The following is a 19,358-nucleotide window of genomic DNA, read 5'->3' on the forward strand; positions in this document are numbered from 1 at the left end:
ATGCGTCCTTCATCCCCCCCTCTCTCTGTCTCTCTCTCTCTCTCTGAAGCCAGCCCGCCTCAGACGATGACACCCAAGGCCTCCATTCCCAGTATTCCCATGGCCAAACTCAATCCAGCCCCCGCAGCAGCAACGCCTACTAGACCTGGACCAGTGCACCGCGCCGCGGCGACGCCTCCCGTGCTAGAGCTGGGAGGTGCTACCCCGCCCGTCGCCGTCCTCCCGGCCCCGTTACCGTTTCCGCCGCCGGATACCGGACAGCTGGTCGTGCAAGGCAGAGCTGAAACAAACGGCGTCGGCGCTGTAGTCCCCGTCTCTACCGTCCCCGTGACCGTGAACACGGGCGACTGTGAAACGGCCGTCACATTCGGGGCAACGTTGGGCGCGTCTACGTTGAGTACCGCGTCAATCATCTGCACCACGCCGTTGGCAATCAGGATGTTCGTCTGGATGAGCCGCGCCGAGTTGACAAAGATGTCGTTGCTGAATAACGTGATATCCAAGCTCTTGTTCCCGCTAGCAGCAGTCGCAAACTTGGTCCCGTTCGTCAATGAGGAAGCTTGCGCCACCCGCGAGGGTACCAAGTGGTACTGCAATACGCGGCGCAGCGCCTCCTTACTCATACCCGAAAGTGTGCCGGCAACCTGCTGAAAGGCAGCGTTTCTCGGCGCGAAAATAGTAACGTTCGGCGTCTCGGCGAAGTCGGCTACGAGGTCTGCGGTGTACAGCGCGCCGAGAAATGCCGTCAGGTCCTGGTAGGCGTCGCGGGCGGTCGTCTCGAGGCGCGCGGGCGTGACCATGAGGCTGTCGATGATCTGCACGAAACCGCCATCAAAGGGGACGTCAGTCTCGAGGACTGTTGTTCGGGATGCGACGCCCGATGTGATGACCACATCGTCGTTGGGCTGTTTTGTGACGAGGACGGTTTGGCCGCCCGTCACGTTGGAGAAGCGCGTGTCGGTGAGGAGGGTGGAGAGGATGCTCGAGTGGCCTGGGGAGAAGGCGTTGAAGCCGACTTTGGTGTCGATGATGCCGTATTGCAGGGCGATGGCGATGGCGTCCTTGTCTGTGTCCCAGCCTTGGCCTTTGAGGTATGCTGAGTCACTGGGGGCGAGGATCTAGCATCTTTTGTCAGTCTGGTCTTTGCTTGCGTTATGCATTACAGTCAAGGCTTCTTGACGTCTACGCGTTGCTGAAGTGCCATGTTCCATACGGATGGATTGCATCAAAAGTCTTTCTTCTGAATGATCTGAAAATGAGACATGAGAGCGAGAAAGGGCAAAGCTTACCGTAACGCCGGATTTGGGCAACTTCGAGAAGATGTCTGCGTGGTCCTGCGCCGAGAGTTGTCAGCTGTGATTGCACTGAATGCGAATGAGGTACAATCAAGTCTAGAGTCTACATCACAAGTTCGCCAAGGCACCGAGGTCCGATCGTTGTTGCGCATGCAACGCGCAAGAGACATATGTCTCGGACGTGGACCCGCGGACGAAGGTGTGTTGAAGATCTGAGCGTTGTACTATTCACATCTCTTCTTACCTTGACCAGTTCACGGAACGTTGTCAGGTTTGCTTGTTTGCTGAGTACTTCTTCTAAACTCTGGGGTGCGACTGTGGGTATGCCTGACACTACCAATGCGACGGTAGCCCAAAGGGCGTTTGTTGATGGCCTCATCGTCGGAAACGTTTCGCGTGCTTGTCTGAGAGGGACTTGAATCCGGAGTCTTCGAGTAGAAGATCAAAGGCTGAGAATCTGAAGGATATTTATTTAGAAAAGAGGCGATGGCGGTGCAGTCATAAGCGTCTATTTCGTGCTCGGCACATCTAGCAAAGAGCACACACAAATGTCGGTAAACGAGTGTTTGCGAAATCAATGGATCAATAGATGAAAGAAAAAAAAGAAGGTCTGACAGAAACCTCCGAGCGTTGGACAGGATGCAGATGACATTTTGAAGGGCAACTAGTCAACTCTTCATTCTCTTCTCAACCTTCCCAATTCGCAATCACGCATCCCGCATCTAGGCGGCGACGCGGGCCTGGACCCCCTGGTTGAAGCAACGGCACAGGGTCGCAATGCAGCATGGCAAGATGATCGCGGCCCTTTCGCTGGCGGACATTTCGTGGCTTCGTTCAGCGCGACCCTGACACCACTTTCGAGCAATCAAACACCAGCTTCATAACTTTCTAAGCTTCTCAGCTCTTTCCCCGGGTCGAAATTGGCTTCAAGGAGCTGACTAGTTCAAAGTGTAGCCAATCCGGGGATGGCGTGAACTCTCGCGACTTTGCAGAATCGTGGGAAAACGTGGTGAAAGGTGATGAAAGGAAGCTTTGGACGCGGCGTGGACAGGTGCAATTAAACTTGAAGGGCTGAGAGCCTGAGAGAGATGGCCAAAGAGGGAACGGCGGCGCATTCGTTTGCTGCGCTGCCACGCTGGTCAGCTTTTAGCGTCATGTTCTTGTGCCTGGACTAGGACCAAGAGGGTGCATCGCGCGTCTGTAGACGAACCGGGGTGTCTGGGGTCCTCTAGGCTCTGGGGAAAGGTCATTCGTTCAGAACTTCCAATGAGACCAGCCGAATGGCACGCAAGATTAAGCCGAGCTGGATGCCACTACGAGTCTGTGCCTGAATGATGGGCTTGGAACGGCGCGGGAGATCTTCATTGTGCGGGCGGAATGTGGGCAGTTCATGTCCAAAGCAAATTATGGATGAGGGAACTCCGTCAATCCAATTACTCGGTCCCCTTGAAGTATAATGGTCGATAGTACACAGTTGACTCCCAAAGCCATGACCTGGATGTTTGAGCTGTCAACCAGGATGTTCTGAGTAAGAACCACAACCAGATCACCAGGCTATCCGTCAGGCCCTGGGTGTGTTCGAGGTATTTTCGGGGCCTCGAAACTGTTCAAAGACCAGGGGGCGCAAATCGGCGGCACGGCTCAGCTGCCAAGCCCATACCCTGCATCTGATTGATGATTGCATATCAGGCTGCAACAAAAGGTGACTGGAATCGGCCACGACCGGGTTCACGACGAAAAGTTACCGGTTCTGCGGATGCTACCGTCCTTTGCGATATTCTAGGCAACTTTCTACCTTCTCCGAGTTCTACAATTGTCGGCCCCGCTTTATCGGCGGACCCGACCCCGTTCCCCGGCACTGCACCTGCCGCGTGGGTCCCGGTTGTCAGCTTCGGTGGGTTCCCTTGCTAAATAGGGGCGATGTGATGGTGGCTTAGCAGCGACAAGCGCCGCTTACGGCAGCTGGCGATGATGATCGTGATAGGCTTCTTCATGTCCACAGCCACGGTTGGTGATGCAATCGAGCAAACGACCCGTTGTTTGGGACTTTGGGTTCCCAGTTTTTGCTTACCTATTCTCGTTGCCTACGGCGAGGATAGACCTACAAAGGCATATGACTCTGCTCGTCTCTAGACATGCCAAATTTCCATCTTTACGCTACACTTCATGACATCCAGATCAACAATGTCCTACCCTTCAGAAAAGCAAAAAGAACCGGTGTACTCCTCTGCCGCGGACACTAGTCTGGGAGCACCTCCTCCATCTTACGAAGAAGCCGTGCCGAATGCCGCGCAAGACGCCCTACCAGAATATGGCAACCTATTAGACAATCTCCACGTAGAAGCCGGGCCCTCATCATCGACTACCCTCACAGCCGCAACACACAAGTTTCCGCCCTCGCTAAACTGCTACTTCCAATGGGCCTTCACGCGAACCTTCATCCTCGGCCCCTCCAACGAGGAGAAGCTCTTCGCAGCCTCGCCGCACGCGGGCTGGCGCACCAAGAAGCGAGAAATCATCCTCCACGACGGGCCCTCAAACGAGCACCCCGTACTCGCGACGATCGGCAAATCGTGGGCCGCGAAGGCTCAGACGCCTGCGACGATTGCAATCCCGCTCCGGGAAGAACGCGGCGAGACAACCGGGTTTAAGACGGAGATTAGCGGGTTGCCGTGGAGTCTGGACCAGAGTTCCGCGCGCGTGTTTTCAATGACAGTTGGGGGGAAAGAGACGGGAGGGGGGGAGGCGAGGACGGAGAGGTTTCAGTGGAGGGGCAGTCGGGGCGGGGAGGTCTCTGAGCTTGCTCACGGAGGCACGTATGGGTGGAAGTTGGTCAGGTTGAATGAAGTTGCCGAGGGCGCTGGGGGAAGTAGGCGAGAGAGGGAAGCTGGATTCACGAGCGATGGACATGAGATTGTTGCTCTCCTGGCGACGAATTACAAGAGCTTAACGAAGGGGCTGAAGTTCTCGTTTGCTGGGTCGGGGCTGACGGGGGAGTTGGGCGAGAAGTGGGAGATTGTTACAGTCGCGACTGCGTTGTGGACTTGGTATACTCACATTGAGGGCACTGAGGGCTCATGATCTTGATGACGGACTCAGATAAGGATAGATCTGTCTTTGCGTTTACATATACCCCCTATCAATGCATGACCTGCTTAGAGCACAATGACTTCCCCATTCGCTGCGATATGGAGTATCATCTTCTTATTGAGCGCTTACAGCAGGCACTCAAGCAGTGCCAAGGTAATTGCGACATTGAACATTATGCAATCTAGCAGACATCCTACCACGAGGCTGTGGAAGCATCAGTCACACAGACGAGGCCCGGCTGTCACCCGATTGTTCGGTGAAGGCCGGGAGCAGCCGAATCGTTCGCCGGGCCGTCGACCCCACTGATCCTAAAGCCGTTTCCGGAGCTGGACCCTGCCAGCATCAACCCCGCAGCAGAGCAAGACAATCATACTGACCTTAGGTAATCACCATGTCTATCAAGGGCGTGCTTCCAATCTCATCAAGCAAATGGCAATCGTCTTTCTCTTTGCACCATCTCGTCGTATTCTCCATTTCACAGGTCGTTACCAAAAGAACGTAACAAGGTATCACCGCAGCCATGTCAACGTCCGAGAAGGAGACCGAGGAAACCTTCCGCAAAATCATCGACAACTGCAACGCGGGCAACGCGGGCAACGAGGCCGGCCTGGAATTCCTCCTTCACATGAGATGCATCGGATTCAACGGAGAAGATTGCCTCACTGGCGATTTTGCACATCGCCTAAACCGGCCCTTTGGGACAAACAGCACCAACGTGGTCAAGATCGACACGATTCTCGTTGATGGATTCTCCTCAAACCTTGCCGCTCGTCTCATCAACAGAACGACACTGCGAGACTCTGGCACAGTCTTTGAGTACGCAGAAATCGTCTTTGCTGAATTTATGAACGATTCCCTCCTCGGGTGGCGTTCATTACGGGACGAGGACGCGGTTTTTAGTCGGGAAGTCTCAACGGTTCCCACGACGCCCTCGCCACCGCCGGCGAGTCAACCATCATCTACAATGTCAGTACAAGAGATGAAGGCGTTTTATCAGAGATATATCAAGTGCATCAACGACAAGACAATGACACGAGATTTCGCCCAATTCTGTCAACCAGAGTTGATCCACAACGACCGCAAGTTTTCCATCGCAGAGTACATACCCCTCATCAGCGAGAGCCAAGATGCAATAGATGACCTGTACTTTGAGATCGACGAAATGGTCGCGGATGATGAGACGCAGCAGATTGCGGCGAGACTCGAGTTCACGGGGACTCCTATGAAGGAGTGGGGAGGCGCGAAGCCCAATGGCAATGAAGTCGAGTTTCATGAGCATGTCATCTATCAGTTGGAGGACGGGAAGATCTCGAGGGTGTCGTCGGTTATAGAGTTGGATGTGTATCGCCAGCAGATGATGTAACCTCAACGGGAAGGAGTCTAATGGGATAGAAAGACATTCAAATTAAAGAAAGAACAGAATAATCCATAAAGATGGAAAGCAGCAGTTCTATACCTGTTACCTAACTTGCCGGCATGTACGGAAGACCCAATCTAATAATATTACAAAGTAGGTCGTTTGAGGTCTCATATCCCCGGCGCTAATCCTATTCTTACCTAATATTGTCACCCTAGCCATCCCCAGTTTGTGCCACGACGGGGGCACTCCAAAGTTTCGCCCTTAGTCGCGGTGGTGTAAACTTCTATCATCTAGATAATCCAATTCACGCAATGGTATGCTTTCTTCGTTGCTGATCTTCTTATACCCCTCTTTCCGTGTCCTCAGCCATTTCAAAGAGCGTTTGATTCCGAGTACAAGGCAGACCAATAACCCGATGAAGGCGAGGCCCGAGATCCAAGCTCTCCAGCCCCGAAAACAGCATGGATATAGCGACATGAAGACGCCAACCCCCCACTGCAAGAGATTCTTCCTTTCTGGATGGTCGGGGAAGAGCCCTTTTCTGACGAGCTGCTTCGTTGTCGGCCCCGTTGGGCCGGAGACGTAGCGTTTCAGACCGAAGTACGGTACGATTTTCTGGCGTGGATGATCGTCGGGGTATTGAAAGTCTCCCCATATCCCTGAATAGTATAAGAAGGATGTAAGATTGTTGGAGACTTCCTTGCCAACGGGAAAGATACTCGTCAGAAGCGATGTTTCGGGATCGAATTTGTAGTAATATGCTGACGATACGGGATCCCAAATTTGACCTGCGTCACAGTAGTCGAGCAGAACCGAATCGTGGACGTGGTCACTAGACGAACGATGTTGTTAGTGCGGTGTCAACGGATTGAACAACATAGCGTACTCACCCAGGAGATGCCCAATTTGCGTGAGAACCCCATGCGCTGTAAACGACAGGCTAAAGACATCGTTAGATGCTTGGTCGGATCTGACCAACAAACCAGGGACGCGACATACCCGTCCATCCTCCACGGATAGAGCCTTGTCATCCCACTTGTAGGCAGAGCCTGAGGAGTGTTGGCTGTAGTAAATACCGGTAGGTTTCCCGTCGTAAAATCGAATCATGTTGTGCTCCCTGTCCACGAAATGTCAGTGAAGGCAATGTTGTTGATACGGATCCAAATATGAAGCTGACCAGTCGCCAACATGATCACCAAAGTGCATTCCATGCTCAGTGTCTTCTATCAATCCATTCATAGGCGGAAGAACTTGAGTAATGTTTGCCCCTTGATCATACGAGTAGAAGTAGAAGTAAAAGGCATCCAGATCTCCTGAACCCCTATCAACGGTGATTACAACGCAAGAGGTGGCATTATGGAGCTTGCCGGACTCGTCTGGTGTCTCTCCTAAGAGCCAAGTGGGAAGACTGGTGATGTCGCCGTTTGCAGTCAGCGAAACTGGACCGTTGTTCCAATAGTCGTTTAGCATCGCCAGATTGTCGAGATTAAGTTCTGGCAGTCCCTTGATAGGCTCCATATGCACCATCGGCGTCGTATGGCGTACATGTCCGAGTATGTCTGCCGGCCGGAATGGGTCGTCAGAGTGAAGCCATACCAACGGCGCTGTTATAAATACGGGTAGGTCAGTATATGTATCGGCCTGGTATCTTGCCAGTTCCAAACTCCAGGAACCTTTCGAAACGAGCAAGCCTTCAAAGGTAATTGGGATGTTCTCCTACCATGACGAGTGACATATTCTGGCACTATTCTCTCGGCCTCGCGAGAAGGGAGTGAAGAGTCGTGCGTATTGCTCCCATCCGGGATGGATAGTGCGGTAGAAAGGGAAACGCTTGATAGTAAAGCCAAGATACTTTGCCAGCGAAATGCGACAAAACATAGGCCGACCATACCTGCGGCGGACCTTATTTGCCCAGGTAAAGTTGCCGCTCTGAATTCCTTGACAGGACCTTGTGTTAGGAATCAGGTGCTTCGGTTGCGTCCTAACTGCGTGGAACCATGTTGCGTCGCTCAACAGCTTCCACAACTGTCTAATAGGGGACTGCAGAGGAAACTTTGCGACTACAGGTATGAGGGAGCCCTTCTTTCCGCCCGAGAGAAAACAAAGACCAGATAGTCGAGTTTTCCAAGAGCTCCTCGGCCCGCGGGGGCCGTTGGCTGGCGTGGCAGCTTGATGCTGTGTAACCGCACGCATTGAGACTGGAGATATCAAAGGGCTCAGTACCGCCCTTGATCAGTGGTTCAGTACCTATTGAAGCACTGTGAACAATGATCAGCTGCATGTTACTAAACAGTAGCTGATTGGCTGGATTGTCAAGTGTCTTGATGTTGGATAGTTGGTTCCAGTCTGTACGACACTTGGCGAAAAGGATGCGCGCTTCAGCGCCGCAGCTCATTCGCTGGGCGCACTCATCTCAGCAATGGATTTCCTCTCGAATTCTTTGGGTTTCTATTCTTAGTTAAAGCGAAGCGCGGCTCTATACCAGAGAACATTGGTCTTGTACCTCTGAAATGGAAAGAAGATAAGAGACCACACCACGTGGACGATCAAATGTGTGTTTGTGCGAAACGCCACCTGAACGGCGCAATTAGGAACTAAGTTGTCGTATGGTCACAATGTGGGACACCCACCCACCTAAACAGCCATACCTACATCGACCAAGCCTCTGTATATTTTGAGTGGCTCCCTCTTTTCGTCCAAGCCCTTTATTGTCGTACATGGCTTCGATGCGATGGCCAGGTGGTGTCACGGCAGGCAATATTTCTCAGCCGCTTTATTGTCCAACACATTCCCACTGACGTCTAATTAGTGGCCCCTATTCCTTCGAGTTGAGAGCCTCAGGGGAAGTACAGACACTGTGACACACGAATGAAGCCTTCGCCGGCATCAATGTGCCGCTTTATCCGGCAGATTCATTGGCATTAAAAAGCCTCTTCCAATCGGTTGTTGTACTCCAGATTACTCCGTTTTCAAGAGGAGCTTCGACGGATATCCTCCATGCTGCACTCGTTCAACGGTGGGAATGGAACCAAACATCGAGGGCCACGCCAAGACAACTTCTTCCTTCTTCCCGTCTCTGCAATAGCGCAGCCAGACGCCGTAAGTCACGTTGATATAGCATGCAATCCCGGTGAATAAGTGCCTAGCTCGCTTGTCAGCTTCTTTCTTGTATCCGACGTGAGCCCACACTCACCACCATCCATGGCCCTCGAGGAGAATGCCCCAAGGAAGTCCGAGCTCTCGTCGCCATTGTCGAAGTTGTGAGCAGAGCATGTTGTCGAGGTTCCAAGCTAGAAATCCAATGGCTATGGCTACAAGACCGCAAGTGATCAATGTCCACATCTTCTTGAGGAGCTGCGTGTCAAGAATCTCAGCCTTGCTCTGAGGTGTGGACTTGGGCCGGAGTATCTTCTCCATGATATACATGCTTCGGAAGACAACGGTAGCTGTGAGGATTCCAAACATGACTTGGTGGAAGACGGGATCCCCGAGATAGTGGTAGTACACGGTGATGAAAATGGCCAAGCTAGTAACAAAAGTGCCCAGAAGAGCCTGGCCAGATGAGGACTTCCCGTGGGAAAATACCGCATAGAAGAGGATACATGTGGTGTATATCATTGATAGCTCATCAAACAGCTGCATCCAGTCTTTTTCAAGTTTTAGTACTGTAACACGACATTGTCAAGGATTCCAGAAGCAACGAACATTTCAAGGAGGTATGGTAGACCACGCTTGCGATACCGATGGTCATGTATCCGACGTATGCCACCAGAAATACTCGTGGATGGTTGTTCCGAATACAGCTGGAGATTCCAACTAATGCCAGGTAGACGAATATCGCATTGGTAAAGGTGTTAACAAACTCAGCCACGTATGATGTGACATAGTAGTCCTGGAAACCTCGGTCAATATCAGTAAAATTCGATTAGATGGTAGAAGTCTTTGTAGATCTTCTTGAAATATCGCGCAACATGCCTACCTCCTCGCACCAGTTGATGGTTGCTGTCACAGGGTTCCAGAACCCGTCCCTGGAGGGTGGGTAGGGTAGTGATGGCAACGGAAAAGGCATTCCGGCTTGGTATGAGGCTGTAGAAACGGAGAGACGGTGGCGGACAAAGTAAGCTGAACACCGTAGACTTTTCCGTGAGACTTTGATCGCATTCCCTGAGAGCTAGGTGTGAGCACGGCTACAGCGCAAAGCTGCACTTTGATCACGCTGTTTCTTAGAAGCTGTCGTGGTCGAATTGTCTATGTTGAAATGTTACACGCCGGAACAGTGGAAAACTCATGAACATGCCGGTGGTTTGCATTGAGTGGAGCGAAAGGCGGAATGGGAGTTGCTAAGGATTATTTCGTGGATTGGTGAAAAGTCTAAGTGTGTCTGGCTGTTTCTTAAAAAGGGCGAGCCTGAAGCCACAGTATGGATATCCGGCAAGTTGCAGAGTTGCCGTTCGTACCGATACCGAGCTGAGTAATCGACTGGGTGTTAATCCGTGAAGGTCTAAGTAGGTGGAGTGGGTATTCGCCCCGGCTGAATTAAGATAGATTTATCTGCCCAAATGGTCCCGAAAACCATTCCTTCGGAATGCACAACTTAATCCCACTGGAAGCTAGACAGCAAGGTCCCACTCATAAATCTATGCAGAGACTGACTTGCATAAGTTCAGCCAAGATGAGTTTTTATGATTATATTCTACCGAATACAGGACGAGTCAGTTTCGACTTTGCCTTTGCATAAAGTAGTTATTTGGTCAACGTACCCGACGACCGAGCCCTTCAGCTTGGAAATTCTGCTCTGAGTACGTACAGAGTCATATAGTCCCAGTCTCTCTGTCTCTCACACACCCTTCTAGAGGCCCATTGCCGCTCTCCATAAGCTTGGTCGGCTCCAATCACTCCAGTAATCAGCCATGCTGAATGTGGCTTCAGTTGTGTAGCCTCCGCAACTTCGAGTGCATGTCTTGGTACCACTGGATGATGACAAAGTGAGCATGCCCACTGGGAGGAATACATACGAGAACACCACTTGACTCTCGGGTGTCGAGGCTCTCGCCTCCTGAGGCTGCTTACTTGTCGGAAGATTGACGCTCTCTGACCTACCTCCTGGGTGCTTCCCAGAAAAGAAGGTGGCTCGAAAGTTGACATTCTCGTCCAGCTCCATGTCTTGCGTTCTTGTATGATCTGTCAAGAGGTGATGACATACAGGATGCTGTCCGGCTGTTCAACATGGGCGTTGTTAGGTTTCTCTCCCCAGGCCCAAGGCTGCAGTATCTTATGTGACAGGTAAAAGCCCCGGTACATCCTAGCTTTCATGAAGTTCTGGAGCGTTTCTTTCTCGCTATCAAGTTCATGTCATAATCGTACATTATTCCATGTTAGCAAGATAGTTGACAATTTCCGACTGTCGGCTCCAACGTTAATGCTGCACCGCTTTTCTCGATGCTGAAGATGCCTTCATTCTTCCTTTTCTTCGTACTGGTTACCTTTCTCTGCTGGCCGTGCCTCGCAGTATACGTTGCCAAAGACCAGTTCAAAAGCTGGTATCCCGAATTCGGACCCACCTTCGAAGCCATCGTCGAGGGCAACTGTTCTGCCGAGTACGAGAGGTACTTGACGATACCGAGAGAAAATGCCACCATCGACTGGTTCACCGGAGGCGGCAACACAAACAGGCTCGCCCAACCTGTGGCAAATTGCATCCTGGGCAACACATCCGAGTTCATCATGAGCAACATGGCAGCCGCCGCAGTTGTCCTCGGTCTCATGCCAACAATCCTTGCCACAATCGGAAATAGCGTGGAAGAGACCTCGACGCTCTGCGTTATCGGCCAGAGACCACTCATCGCCTTACTCGTTGCTGCTGGATCGCCCGCCATCCACCCTATCCGATCATTCGAATACATGAACCCGATGAAGTTGGTTAAGTCTCGGCGCTACCGATTACGCACCAAAAGATCATCCGTACCGCTTAGAAGGGTTGCTCTCGCGATCGAATTCCTTGCTGCGATTGCGGCCATTATCAACACGTATACACTTTGCAATCAGCTAGGGGTTATGGTTGTCAGTATGCTTGCGCCCCAGCTTACTTATCTGGAGTTCCTCTGGAGTATCATTGGCATCAGCTCCCACGTCTCCGCGGCTGCTAGCGTGTGGGCTCGAACACGTATCACCAGAGGTATGACTCGACGTGAATATATCAAGCAAGTACTCCTGCGACAATTCACACCTATAGGCGACAAGGATTGGACTAAAGCAGTTATTGATGAAGACGAAACATATTTTTCAATGGCCTTGTCATATTTCACGTCTCTACTTGGTACATGCCATCTTATTTACGGAAGTATGTTGTTTTCCAGTCTTGTTTTCATTTCTGCAACGGATAGCCTCAAGATCATGGCTCGTTACATGGCATCGGCGATGGTGAGCAGGTTCATCCTCATGTACGAGCTTTTCTGGCTACGAGATATCCTCGGTGAAAGAAAAGGACTATTTCCGAGGAATGATTCTATCGAGTTGACCCAGCCAACAGAGGTCTTGGAACACGGTGGCAAGATATATCACAGAAGCACAGCTAGTTCAGGGGCATTTGAGACTTGAGATAGCTGCTACTTTTACAGATCGAAAGGTTCTCGGCCAGATGTGTATGTGAACTCGAATCCTTCTGATTGTCGTGGACTTATCCAAGAATAGGTGTTTGTTCTTTTAGTACACCATCTTGGTCAAAAAGGTGATGACTTCGTCCAGCAAAGTGATCCGCGTAGATTCACTTCGTGAAACTTTCAACATCTTCGTACTGTTTCTGTTGGTATACACGTCAGCAGGGCAACCGTACGGTTGGAACGAAGTGTCAATAATGGTCTATTATTGCTGCGTATGGAGGTGGAAGGAGGAGGTTGTGGGCAGAGCCCACGATTCCTCAGAAGTGGTATGTAAGTGAAGGGCCGTTTGTAAGTGCCCATACCGCCTTCCAGATCCACCCTTTCTGCCGACTGCTCAGAGATCCAACAGTTTCAATCCTGTGCTGCTGCTGACGTTCGATCATGTGGGTGAGTCTTGGACTTCGTTTCCACTTGCTTCCCTTTTGCCTCTCTGACTCTATCTCCAGTTCTTGAAGGCCTGAAACGCTCTTTCAATCTCTGTCGCTGCTCTTCAATTAGCTCATTTTCAGGCTTCCGACTTGTTGGCTTCGTTTCGGAAGAATTTGATTGCTTGCCACCGCTGTCGTCTATTATCTTGCCAGCATCTCTGGATGTCAAACTGTTGACCCGTTCCTTCTGTTCAGCAAAACTCCTCTCGCTTCTTTGGAAAACAGGATGTCGAGTAAAGTCTTGGGGCTGGGCGAAAACAAGTTGGGGGGGTTGCGCCAATCCAGGTCTTCCATTGCCTATTGCCATTGGCGTAGGATACAAATGGTTAAAGAGGTACGGGCCGGCTAATATCGCTCTTCTCATATACAAGTCCTTTTCTTCCTGACTTATTGAGAGGGCTCTCAATACCATGGCTCGCGTATGTGATACTGGTCCTTCAGTTGAAGTTTCACCAGCGAGGATAATCTCCTGCCGGATGCCCGCGCGGACTTCGCGGGTCGTGAGAGAATATGTTATGTAACAGTATAGACGTGTTAGGAGGTAGTGCTTTGGCGATCCCATTCAGTGCCACAAGTCACCGAGCTTATCTAGCAGGAGCTTTGGTTGAGAACATTGATAGATGAGTAGTTGAAGGCAAGTCGCTTGTAGTGGACCATCTCCCAGCTCTTCCGCAACTCCGAGGACGGTTCGAAGAGCTCCATCGTGCCCAAGCGTCGTAGACGGGTCCGGATGCCAATTGGGTGATTCGTCATCAAGAGGTGCGTATGTAACTGTTGGTATCCCTATCACAGGGAAGTTGGTTCGAACCGTAGGGTCCTGGGGGTGACGAAGTATCAATATCTCTGTATTGATTGATTCTGCGTAATGTGTAAAAGGGAGATTCCAAACGTAGGTTGGTTGGGTAGTCGCGGTCTAGTTGTACCACCTCGAGGTGGCCCATGCTCTTGCCCTTATCCGCGGTCGAATTGGACTTCCAATCCGACAGTAACCATGCCACTCAAGGGCAGGTTTACATCCAACACATGCTGTAATCCCCGTATTTTTCTAATATGAGACGCAAGGGCAAAAACTCCGGTGATCTTCGGATCAACATATTGTTCTAGCAAGACTTTCGCTATGATCCAACGAAGATATGGTCGAGTTTTCGTATTGGTTGATTGTATTCCAACGACCTCCAGAGCATGACTCTGGGAAAATTCAAAAATTGTTTTGACCGTAGTAGGATTCGTGCGCGCATTCATAGAGGAAAGGGTTAGTGTCGTGAATATGTCCAGTAGAGCAAATGATGATTCTTCGTTTGGCGTGGTTGTCCCCCAATCGTCTTCGATTCTTTCGACCATTTTAATCAGACGCTCATCGGTTTCCTCCCCATTGTCTGCAAGTAAAATACCAAGAGCCCCGGAAACGCAATACCGATAGGAATGCAGGAGATTTGCCAGTAGATTTCTGAACTCCCAAATTCTGCCCTCGTCTCTTAAGTGCAGGTAGACTTGAGCGAGTTCATGATGTCGGTAAGGGTTGGGAAAGCCGCGTTGAAACATTGCAGCAATCGCTACACTGAGCTTGGTCAAGTTAGATTTTTGTTAATCTCAGTGGATCCATATCCTCGCATGCACTTACTTCCGTTGAGTCCAGCCGAGGCCAATGTTGCCATATAGTCTGCATACATTCATACACACCCACCCATTCTGGGCGATTCTCTTGGATAATTCATACCCACAGTAACTTCTCGCTTGATCCAAATGCATATAAATACTTGTTCGGAGGGTTCCAGGACGGATTTCCAGTGCAAACTTCTGCTCAACTTGAGAGAGTGCATGAAAATCACACGCTGCCCGAAGACCTGCGCAGTACTGATCCAACACGTAAGGATTGTCAACAAAATGCAACAGACGACGGTCGAATTGTGTCTGAGCAGCCTTGAATCGCCCCAGGGTCACAAGTCTTGAGTATTGTTCCAGATCTTCTTCCAGATCGTCAGTAGCGTTAAGCTCTGAGTGGATTGTAACGTCCTGAGGATACCGGGGATCGATCCGAACGTTGATGCTGCGGCTGTGCTTGGTATGGTTAGAGATTTGGCTGAATTCCATGGTCGTCAATTGCAGTTGTGCGGAAGCCGCATCACTCGGATGGAGGCTGTTCGAGGATGAATCTGATGGTGTCTCATCATCAGACATTGAAGACTGATTGGGTTCATTGTAGTTTTCGACGAAAGCGACATAATTTGAACTTTTTGGTTTTCGAGGCATCTTATCACCTCTTTTGGCCTGCGCCATTGATTCTCGATGTGTATTTTCTTCAAGTCTTGTATGGAGACCGCTGTGGGTTTGATGACTGGCGGCGTCTACGGGAGGCTCGGAGTAAGGCCTCCAGTTCCGGTCTCCATCGGTGGTCGAATGACGCAGTGGTGATGATAGTTTCCCTCCCAGAAGATTCCAGGGCATTCTTCTTTTGAGTGAGTGGATGTCTCGAGCGACTTTTCTTTGCTTCTTGTCGTAAGAGGGCTCTTTTGGCGGACTAGTCGCCTCTTCGTCTGCTTCTTCGTCGTGGTCGTAAAGCGTGGCTCCGCTAAGAACAGTATGACGGGAGGTTCTGCTCGCTTGCGATTTGGGGTCCATGATGATGGGGGAGCGTTTGTGCCTCTATTCCGAAGCTGATAGCGTTTGCGACCTTGTTAGATTGACCCTGAACGTACATAGCAGAAAGCCGGTCTTTCAAAGAAGTAAGTATGCTTACTTTTAAGTTTAGGTGGCATGACCATGAGCACCAAGGCTTCGTTTAGCGTAACGGAGAAAGGTGTCTCTAGAGAGATGTGATTACCTACCTACCGTGGAGAGGAAAAGAAGGTCGGCGGATACGGTAGCCCACGCCGTAAGCGTACATGACCAGCACTGCAGCCAACGGCCCAGCCAACCCCAAAAGATAACATGAAACTCCATCTTGTCTCTGTTCAATGATAGGCGCAATCGGTAGCCGCGCAATTTTAGCTGCAGCTTCGAGCACGCGCAGCAGTGAGGTCCCCCTCAATTAGGCAGGGCTCCTTGCCCATCCTGTTCTTCTCACGCTGTCAGAGCCTTCCCTGACTTTCCAAAAAAAAAAAACCCCCCAACTTTTTTGCTTCAACTGCCTGTATCGTGATACACAAAGACACTCCGAACATGACCGGTACAGCGATCGAACACCTAGCAAATGGGAGAGCGCCCTCTTTCCGTCCCGAACTAGGCATTCGCCGATTCGGCTGGCAAGATTTCGAGCGCTTCGATTAGGAGGCAGCCCGGGGGTCTCACCTATGCCTGGGATCCGGCACTATCGTAAAAGTTCAAGTCCAATGCAAATACCAGTGGAGGAAGGCACAATGGGGTGTCCTTGGTCCTAGCAGACATCCTGCCGGTATAGTTTACATCGATATAACAATCAAGCAACCCCCGGGACACACTCCCAGTAACGCCACTGTGCTCATTACTTTGAGCGAGCAAAATACACTTGGACTCGACGCTAGAGGTGGTAGACGAACACAAAGGCACGTTCGAACGTCGTTAGAATCAGATTATGCGGTACAAGTGACAGAGTTCTTTGGGCCCCAGTTTCTCACAGGTCCAAGAATTGTCACTTCGGAGATCAGGGCGAGGGCTTTCGAACCCACGCTTGGAGCTGGGGGCTTCTTTGAATTAGGGGGAATGGGAACTCGTCAGAGTAAGATGAGAGAGGTTATCGACAGCTGGACTTTCAAAGGAACGGTAAAGCGGGCAAAGAACGGAGAAGGGTTCCGGTCTCTCGAGTGGGAGCTCAACGAAAGCGAAATATACAACAATCCATTTCGAAAACACAACTTCCATACCGGCTTTGCGTTCGAACACAGCGGAAGACCGATCATCATGTGCGTTGAAGTCGAGGGTCGTCTCAAAAGCAAGATGCGGCAAAGCAGACACAAGCTTCTGCGCTTCTGCTCGAAGTCAGGCGACACTGACAACTCGATGACAACCGAGATCGATCTATCTTCGGCAACATCGGTCTTCAAGAAACAGCTCGACGGGATTGCACACGGTCTGAACATGGCAATGCAGAAGGAAACCACGATGACTCCCCGGTAGAGATGCCGCCACCTATGCCAGCAACCTTTGAAGAGGTATCTCCTTCGATAGAAGCACCTTCTCAAGAGATCGATGAGGTTCAAGAATCCGGGGTGGATGTTTTATCGAAGTTCCTCCACCAGCCCGCTAAGGTAGCGATCGAGCGTCAAGCGTCGCCGGTAAAGAACGGAAGCGAATTCTCTGCGGGTGACGAGACGCTCGTCAATGACAGCAGCGACCACAGCGTCTCGGGCAAGTCTGTCCAATCTGTGGGCCGAGTAACTGCTCAGCACATGTTAAAGGTGTCGGAAGTTGTAGCGCTGGCCCTTTTCAATTGGGTCTTGATGATGGTGAAGTTTGTGGGCTCGGGTCAGCAATCACGGCCAAGGGCTAAATCGAGTTTCATTCAGAAGGTACGGGCATCACCGGACTACCTGTGGAGGCAATACTACTGTATTGGATCTGATGATGATGATGATAGGAAAAGCTGAGCGCTGGCTGGGCTGGATATCTGGGCAAGGTGTAGGTGGGGCAGCTCCGAGATGTGAAGGAGCTGCCTCACGTGACCCACCTGCACCTGCCACACCGCCCCTCAGGCCAGCCACAGTGAAAACTATCGTACATGTGAGAAGCAGGCTCAAATACCGACAATCCCAATTAGTCCTCCGCTGTATCCCATGCTCCGCCTATATCCTCCGTCCTGTGCCTGAGCCAAATAATCCTTTATCCCTTGTTTGTTCGGTCGGGTATAAGGATATCTATATGCTCATTTGCAAGCGATTTTCGTAAGGCCAAGCATTTTGACGAAGTTGGCGTGCTTCTCGTGATTTAACGGCTTCGTGAGTCCGTCAGCAGGCATGTCATGTGTTCGGATAAGTTTGAGGTTGAACAAGCCGTTTTTGACTTGATCGATGATCCACTTGTATCGTAGATCGATGTTCCTGGTTCGCGCCTGGTTTAGTGGATTCGTTACGTTGATCAGCGCGTTGCGGGAATCAGTAAGTAGGACCGTAGGACGAGGTTGAGTGCAGCCGAGAAGTCTCAGCAGCTTATGAACCCATTGGACCGAAAGTCCCGTTGGAGTAAGGTTAATGAATTCAGCTTCCGTGGAGCTGGTTGTGACGTAAGTCTGTTTCTTCGACTTCCATATCACTGGGCCACCGGCAAGGATAACGACGTATTCTCCAGTGCTCACTCGGGTAAGGCGACAGTCGCCAAAGGCCGCGTCGCTGGCAGCATGGAGTCCGAGGTCATCAATAGGCATAGAAGCGTCAAAGGTGATGCCGAGGTCGACTGTGCCAGTGAGGTATCTCATGAGGTGCTTGATTGCTGCGAAGTGGTGCTCACCAGGGCGGCTGTTGGCTTCGCAGAGTTTGCTAGTTGCGTAAGTTATATCGGGGCGCGTACCGGTCGAGAGGAAATTAATAGAGCCTGTCATTTGCAAGTACAGCTTGCAACGGTCAGTTTCAACTGGTTCATACTCAACTGGCCACTTGGCGACGATATTGTGATCCATTGGTGTGCGGACTGGATGGAGGTCCACGTATCCGAACTTCTGAAGCATCCTGCGACAGAATTCGGCTTGTGATAGGTGGAGGGTCTTGGCTCTCTCATTGCGACAGACTTCGTAACCTAGGAATCTCTGAACGTCTCCCAGTTCTTTCATGCTGACAAATGACTTAAGGAGATCCTTGACTTTGCGAATAGTGTTCCGGTCTGGAGCAGCGATGACGTTGTCATCAACATACATCAAAACAATGCAGTTGTACTCGTCATGGATAAAAAGGCAGACTTCGCAGGTGCCATGGGGTGGCCGTAAAGGGCACGCTTGAGGAGGCAGACTTTGTCTCCTTGGCGATAGCCATGGGGCTGCTGGACGTACACCTTGGTATCGTCCGGGATAGAGGCGTGAAGAAAAGCTGTGTCGTAATCGAATAACTCTGCGATGTAGGTCTTGGTTGCAACAACAGCAAAGAAAACACGGATAGAGGTTGCATTAGCGACAGCTGCGTACAATTGTTCAGCGGACCAGTCAGATACCGCGTGGTTGCCACAGACAACCCATCGGGCACGATATCTGCCGTCAGACTTGATATCGCATATCCATTGGCCAGGAAGAATCTTTTCTCCGGTTGGAGGGTCAACGAGTTCCCAGGCTTCGGCTTGCTGTAGCGCCTTGATTTGCTTATCAAAAGCAGGTTGCCACTTGTCCCACTCAGGACCCTCTTTGGCCTGCTTGAAAGTGCGAGGTACGGTTGGACCAGCGAGTGCGGCAGCGGCGATAGCAGATAATACTGGAGGCTGGTTGTCTTCCCACACAACTGTGTCAAGGCTGACATAGGCTTGTTGATAACCATCAGACTTGGCATACGTGTTGCCTCGGAGAGAGCAACCGCTGAAACCGCCCCTCTTCTTGACCCAAGTGCCCTGTGAGTTTCTGACATGCTCACGTGTT

General features: G+C 51.0%; 8 protein-coding genes across 8 annotated transcripts; 4 read left to right on the top strand and 4 right to left on the bottom strand.

Annotated features, from left to right (window-relative positions):
- Positions 1 to 59: 59 nt before the first annotated feature.
- On the bottom strand, positions 60 to 1,674 carry BDP81DRAFT_454382 (fasciclin domain-containing protein; the record flags this gene model as incomplete). The annotated part of the gene is made up of 3 exons (XM_060592934.1): positions 60 to 1,118; positions 1,290 to 1,334; positions 1,540 to 1,674. 3 exons carry the CDS (start codon positions 1,672 to 1,674, stop codon positions 60 to 62), a joined length of 1,239 nt encoding a protein of 412 aa, XP_060439581.1.
- Positions 1,675 to 3,479: 1,805 nt separating this feature from the next.
- BDP81DRAFT_331612 (uncharacterized protein) lies at positions 3,480 to 4,376 on the top strand (the record flags this gene model as incomplete). The annotated part of the gene is made up of 1 exon (XM_060585523.1): positions 3,480 to 4,376. One exon carries the CDS (start codon positions 3,480 to 3,482, stop codon positions 4,374 to 4,376), a length of 897 nt encoding a protein of 298 aa, XP_060439582.1.
- A 634-nt stretch (positions 4,377 to 5,010) lies between these two features.
- On the top strand, positions 5,011 to 5,748 carry BDP81DRAFT_331862 (uncharacterized protein; the record flags this gene model as incomplete). Its single annotated transcript, XM_060585541.1, has 1 exon — positions 5,011 to 5,748. The coding sequence occupies one exon, from the start codon at positions 5,011 to 5,013 to the stop codon at positions 5,746 to 5,748; it is 738 nt and encodes a 245-aa protein (XP_060439583.1).
- Positions 5,749 to 6,006: 258 nt separating this feature from the next.
- BDP81DRAFT_331875 (uncharacterized protein) lies at positions 6,007 to 7,634 on the bottom strand (the record flags this gene model as incomplete). The annotated part of the gene is made up of 5 exons (XM_060585542.1): positions 6,007 to 6,577; positions 6,636 to 6,685; positions 6,745 to 6,862; positions 6,923 to 7,349; positions 7,466 to 7,634. 5 exons carry the CDS (start codon positions 7,632 to 7,634, stop codon positions 6,007 to 6,009), a joined length of 1,335 nt encoding a protein of 444 aa, XP_060439584.1.
- Positions 7,635 to 8,297: 663 nt separating this feature from the next.
- Positions 8,298 to 10,083, bottom strand: BDP81DRAFT_439135 (ceramidase). The gene is made up of 4 exons (XM_060591378.1): positions 9,725 to 10,083; positions 9,451 to 9,637; positions 8,939 to 9,392; positions 8,298 to 8,887 (listed from the first exon to the last, which is right to left on the bottom strand). The coding sequence occupies exons 1-4, from the start codon at positions 9,812 to 9,814 to the stop codon at positions 8,704 to 8,706; spliced, it is 915 nt and encodes a 304-aa protein (XP_060439585.1). The 5' UTR covers positions 9,815 to 10,083; the 3' UTR covers positions 8,298 to 8,703.
- A 1,110-nt stretch (positions 10,084 to 11,193) lies between these two features.
- On the top strand, positions 11,194 to 12,342 carry BDP81DRAFT_331787 (uncharacterized protein; the record flags this gene model as incomplete). The annotated part of the gene is made up of 1 exon (XM_060585535.1): positions 11,194 to 12,342. One exon carries the CDS (start codon positions 11,194 to 11,196, stop codon positions 12,340 to 12,342), a length of 1,149 nt encoding a protein of 382 aa, XP_060439586.1.
- Positions 12,343 to 13,728: 1,386 nt separating this feature from the next.
- Positions 13,729 to 15,451, bottom strand: BDP81DRAFT_503328 (uncharacterized protein; the record flags this gene model as incomplete). Its single annotated transcript, XM_060595591.1, has 3 exons — positions 13,729 to 14,390; positions 14,454 to 14,492; positions 14,550 to 15,451. 3 exons carry the CDS (start codon positions 15,449 to 15,451, stop codon positions 13,784 to 13,786), a joined length of 1,548 nt encoding a protein of 515 aa, XP_060439587.1. The 3' UTR covers positions 13,729 to 13,783.
- A 540-nt stretch (positions 15,452 to 15,991) lies between these two features.
- BDP81DRAFT_465232 (uncharacterized protein) lies at positions 15,992 to 16,924 on the top strand (the record flags this gene model as incomplete). The annotated part of the gene is made up of 2 exons (XM_060594256.1): positions 15,992 to 16,043; positions 16,107 to 16,924. The coding sequence occupies 2 exons, from the start codon at positions 15,992 to 15,994 to the stop codon at positions 16,922 to 16,924; spliced, it is 870 nt and encodes a 289-aa protein (XP_060439588.1).
- Positions 16,925 to 19,358: the final 2,434 nt, after the last annotated feature.

This window comes from Colletotrichum phormii, assembly GCF_030913505.1.
Source record: "Colletotrichum phormii strain CBS 102054 chromosome Unknown BDP81scaffold_28, whole genome shotgun sequence".
Classification (NCBI taxonomy): Eukaryota; Fungi; Ascomycota; class Sordariomycetes; order Glomerellales; family Glomerellaceae; genus Colletotrichum; species Colletotrichum phormii.

Excerpts from the sequence above, each read along its gene's own strand:
- BDP81DRAFT_439135 (XM_060591378.1), bottom strand. The coding sequence starts at position 9,814 with ATGCCTTTTCCGTTGCCATCACTACCCTACCCACCCTCCAGGGACGGG. Across the intron at positions 9,393-9,450 it reads CTACCATACCTCCTTGAAAT|ACTGGATGCAGCTGTTTGAT; the intron begins GTTCGTTGCTTC and ends AACTTGAAAAAG. Across the intron at positions 8,888-8,938 it reads CTCGAGGGCCATGGATGGTG|GCACTTATTCACCGGGATTG; the intron begins GTGAGTGTGGGC and ends CAAGCGAGCTAG.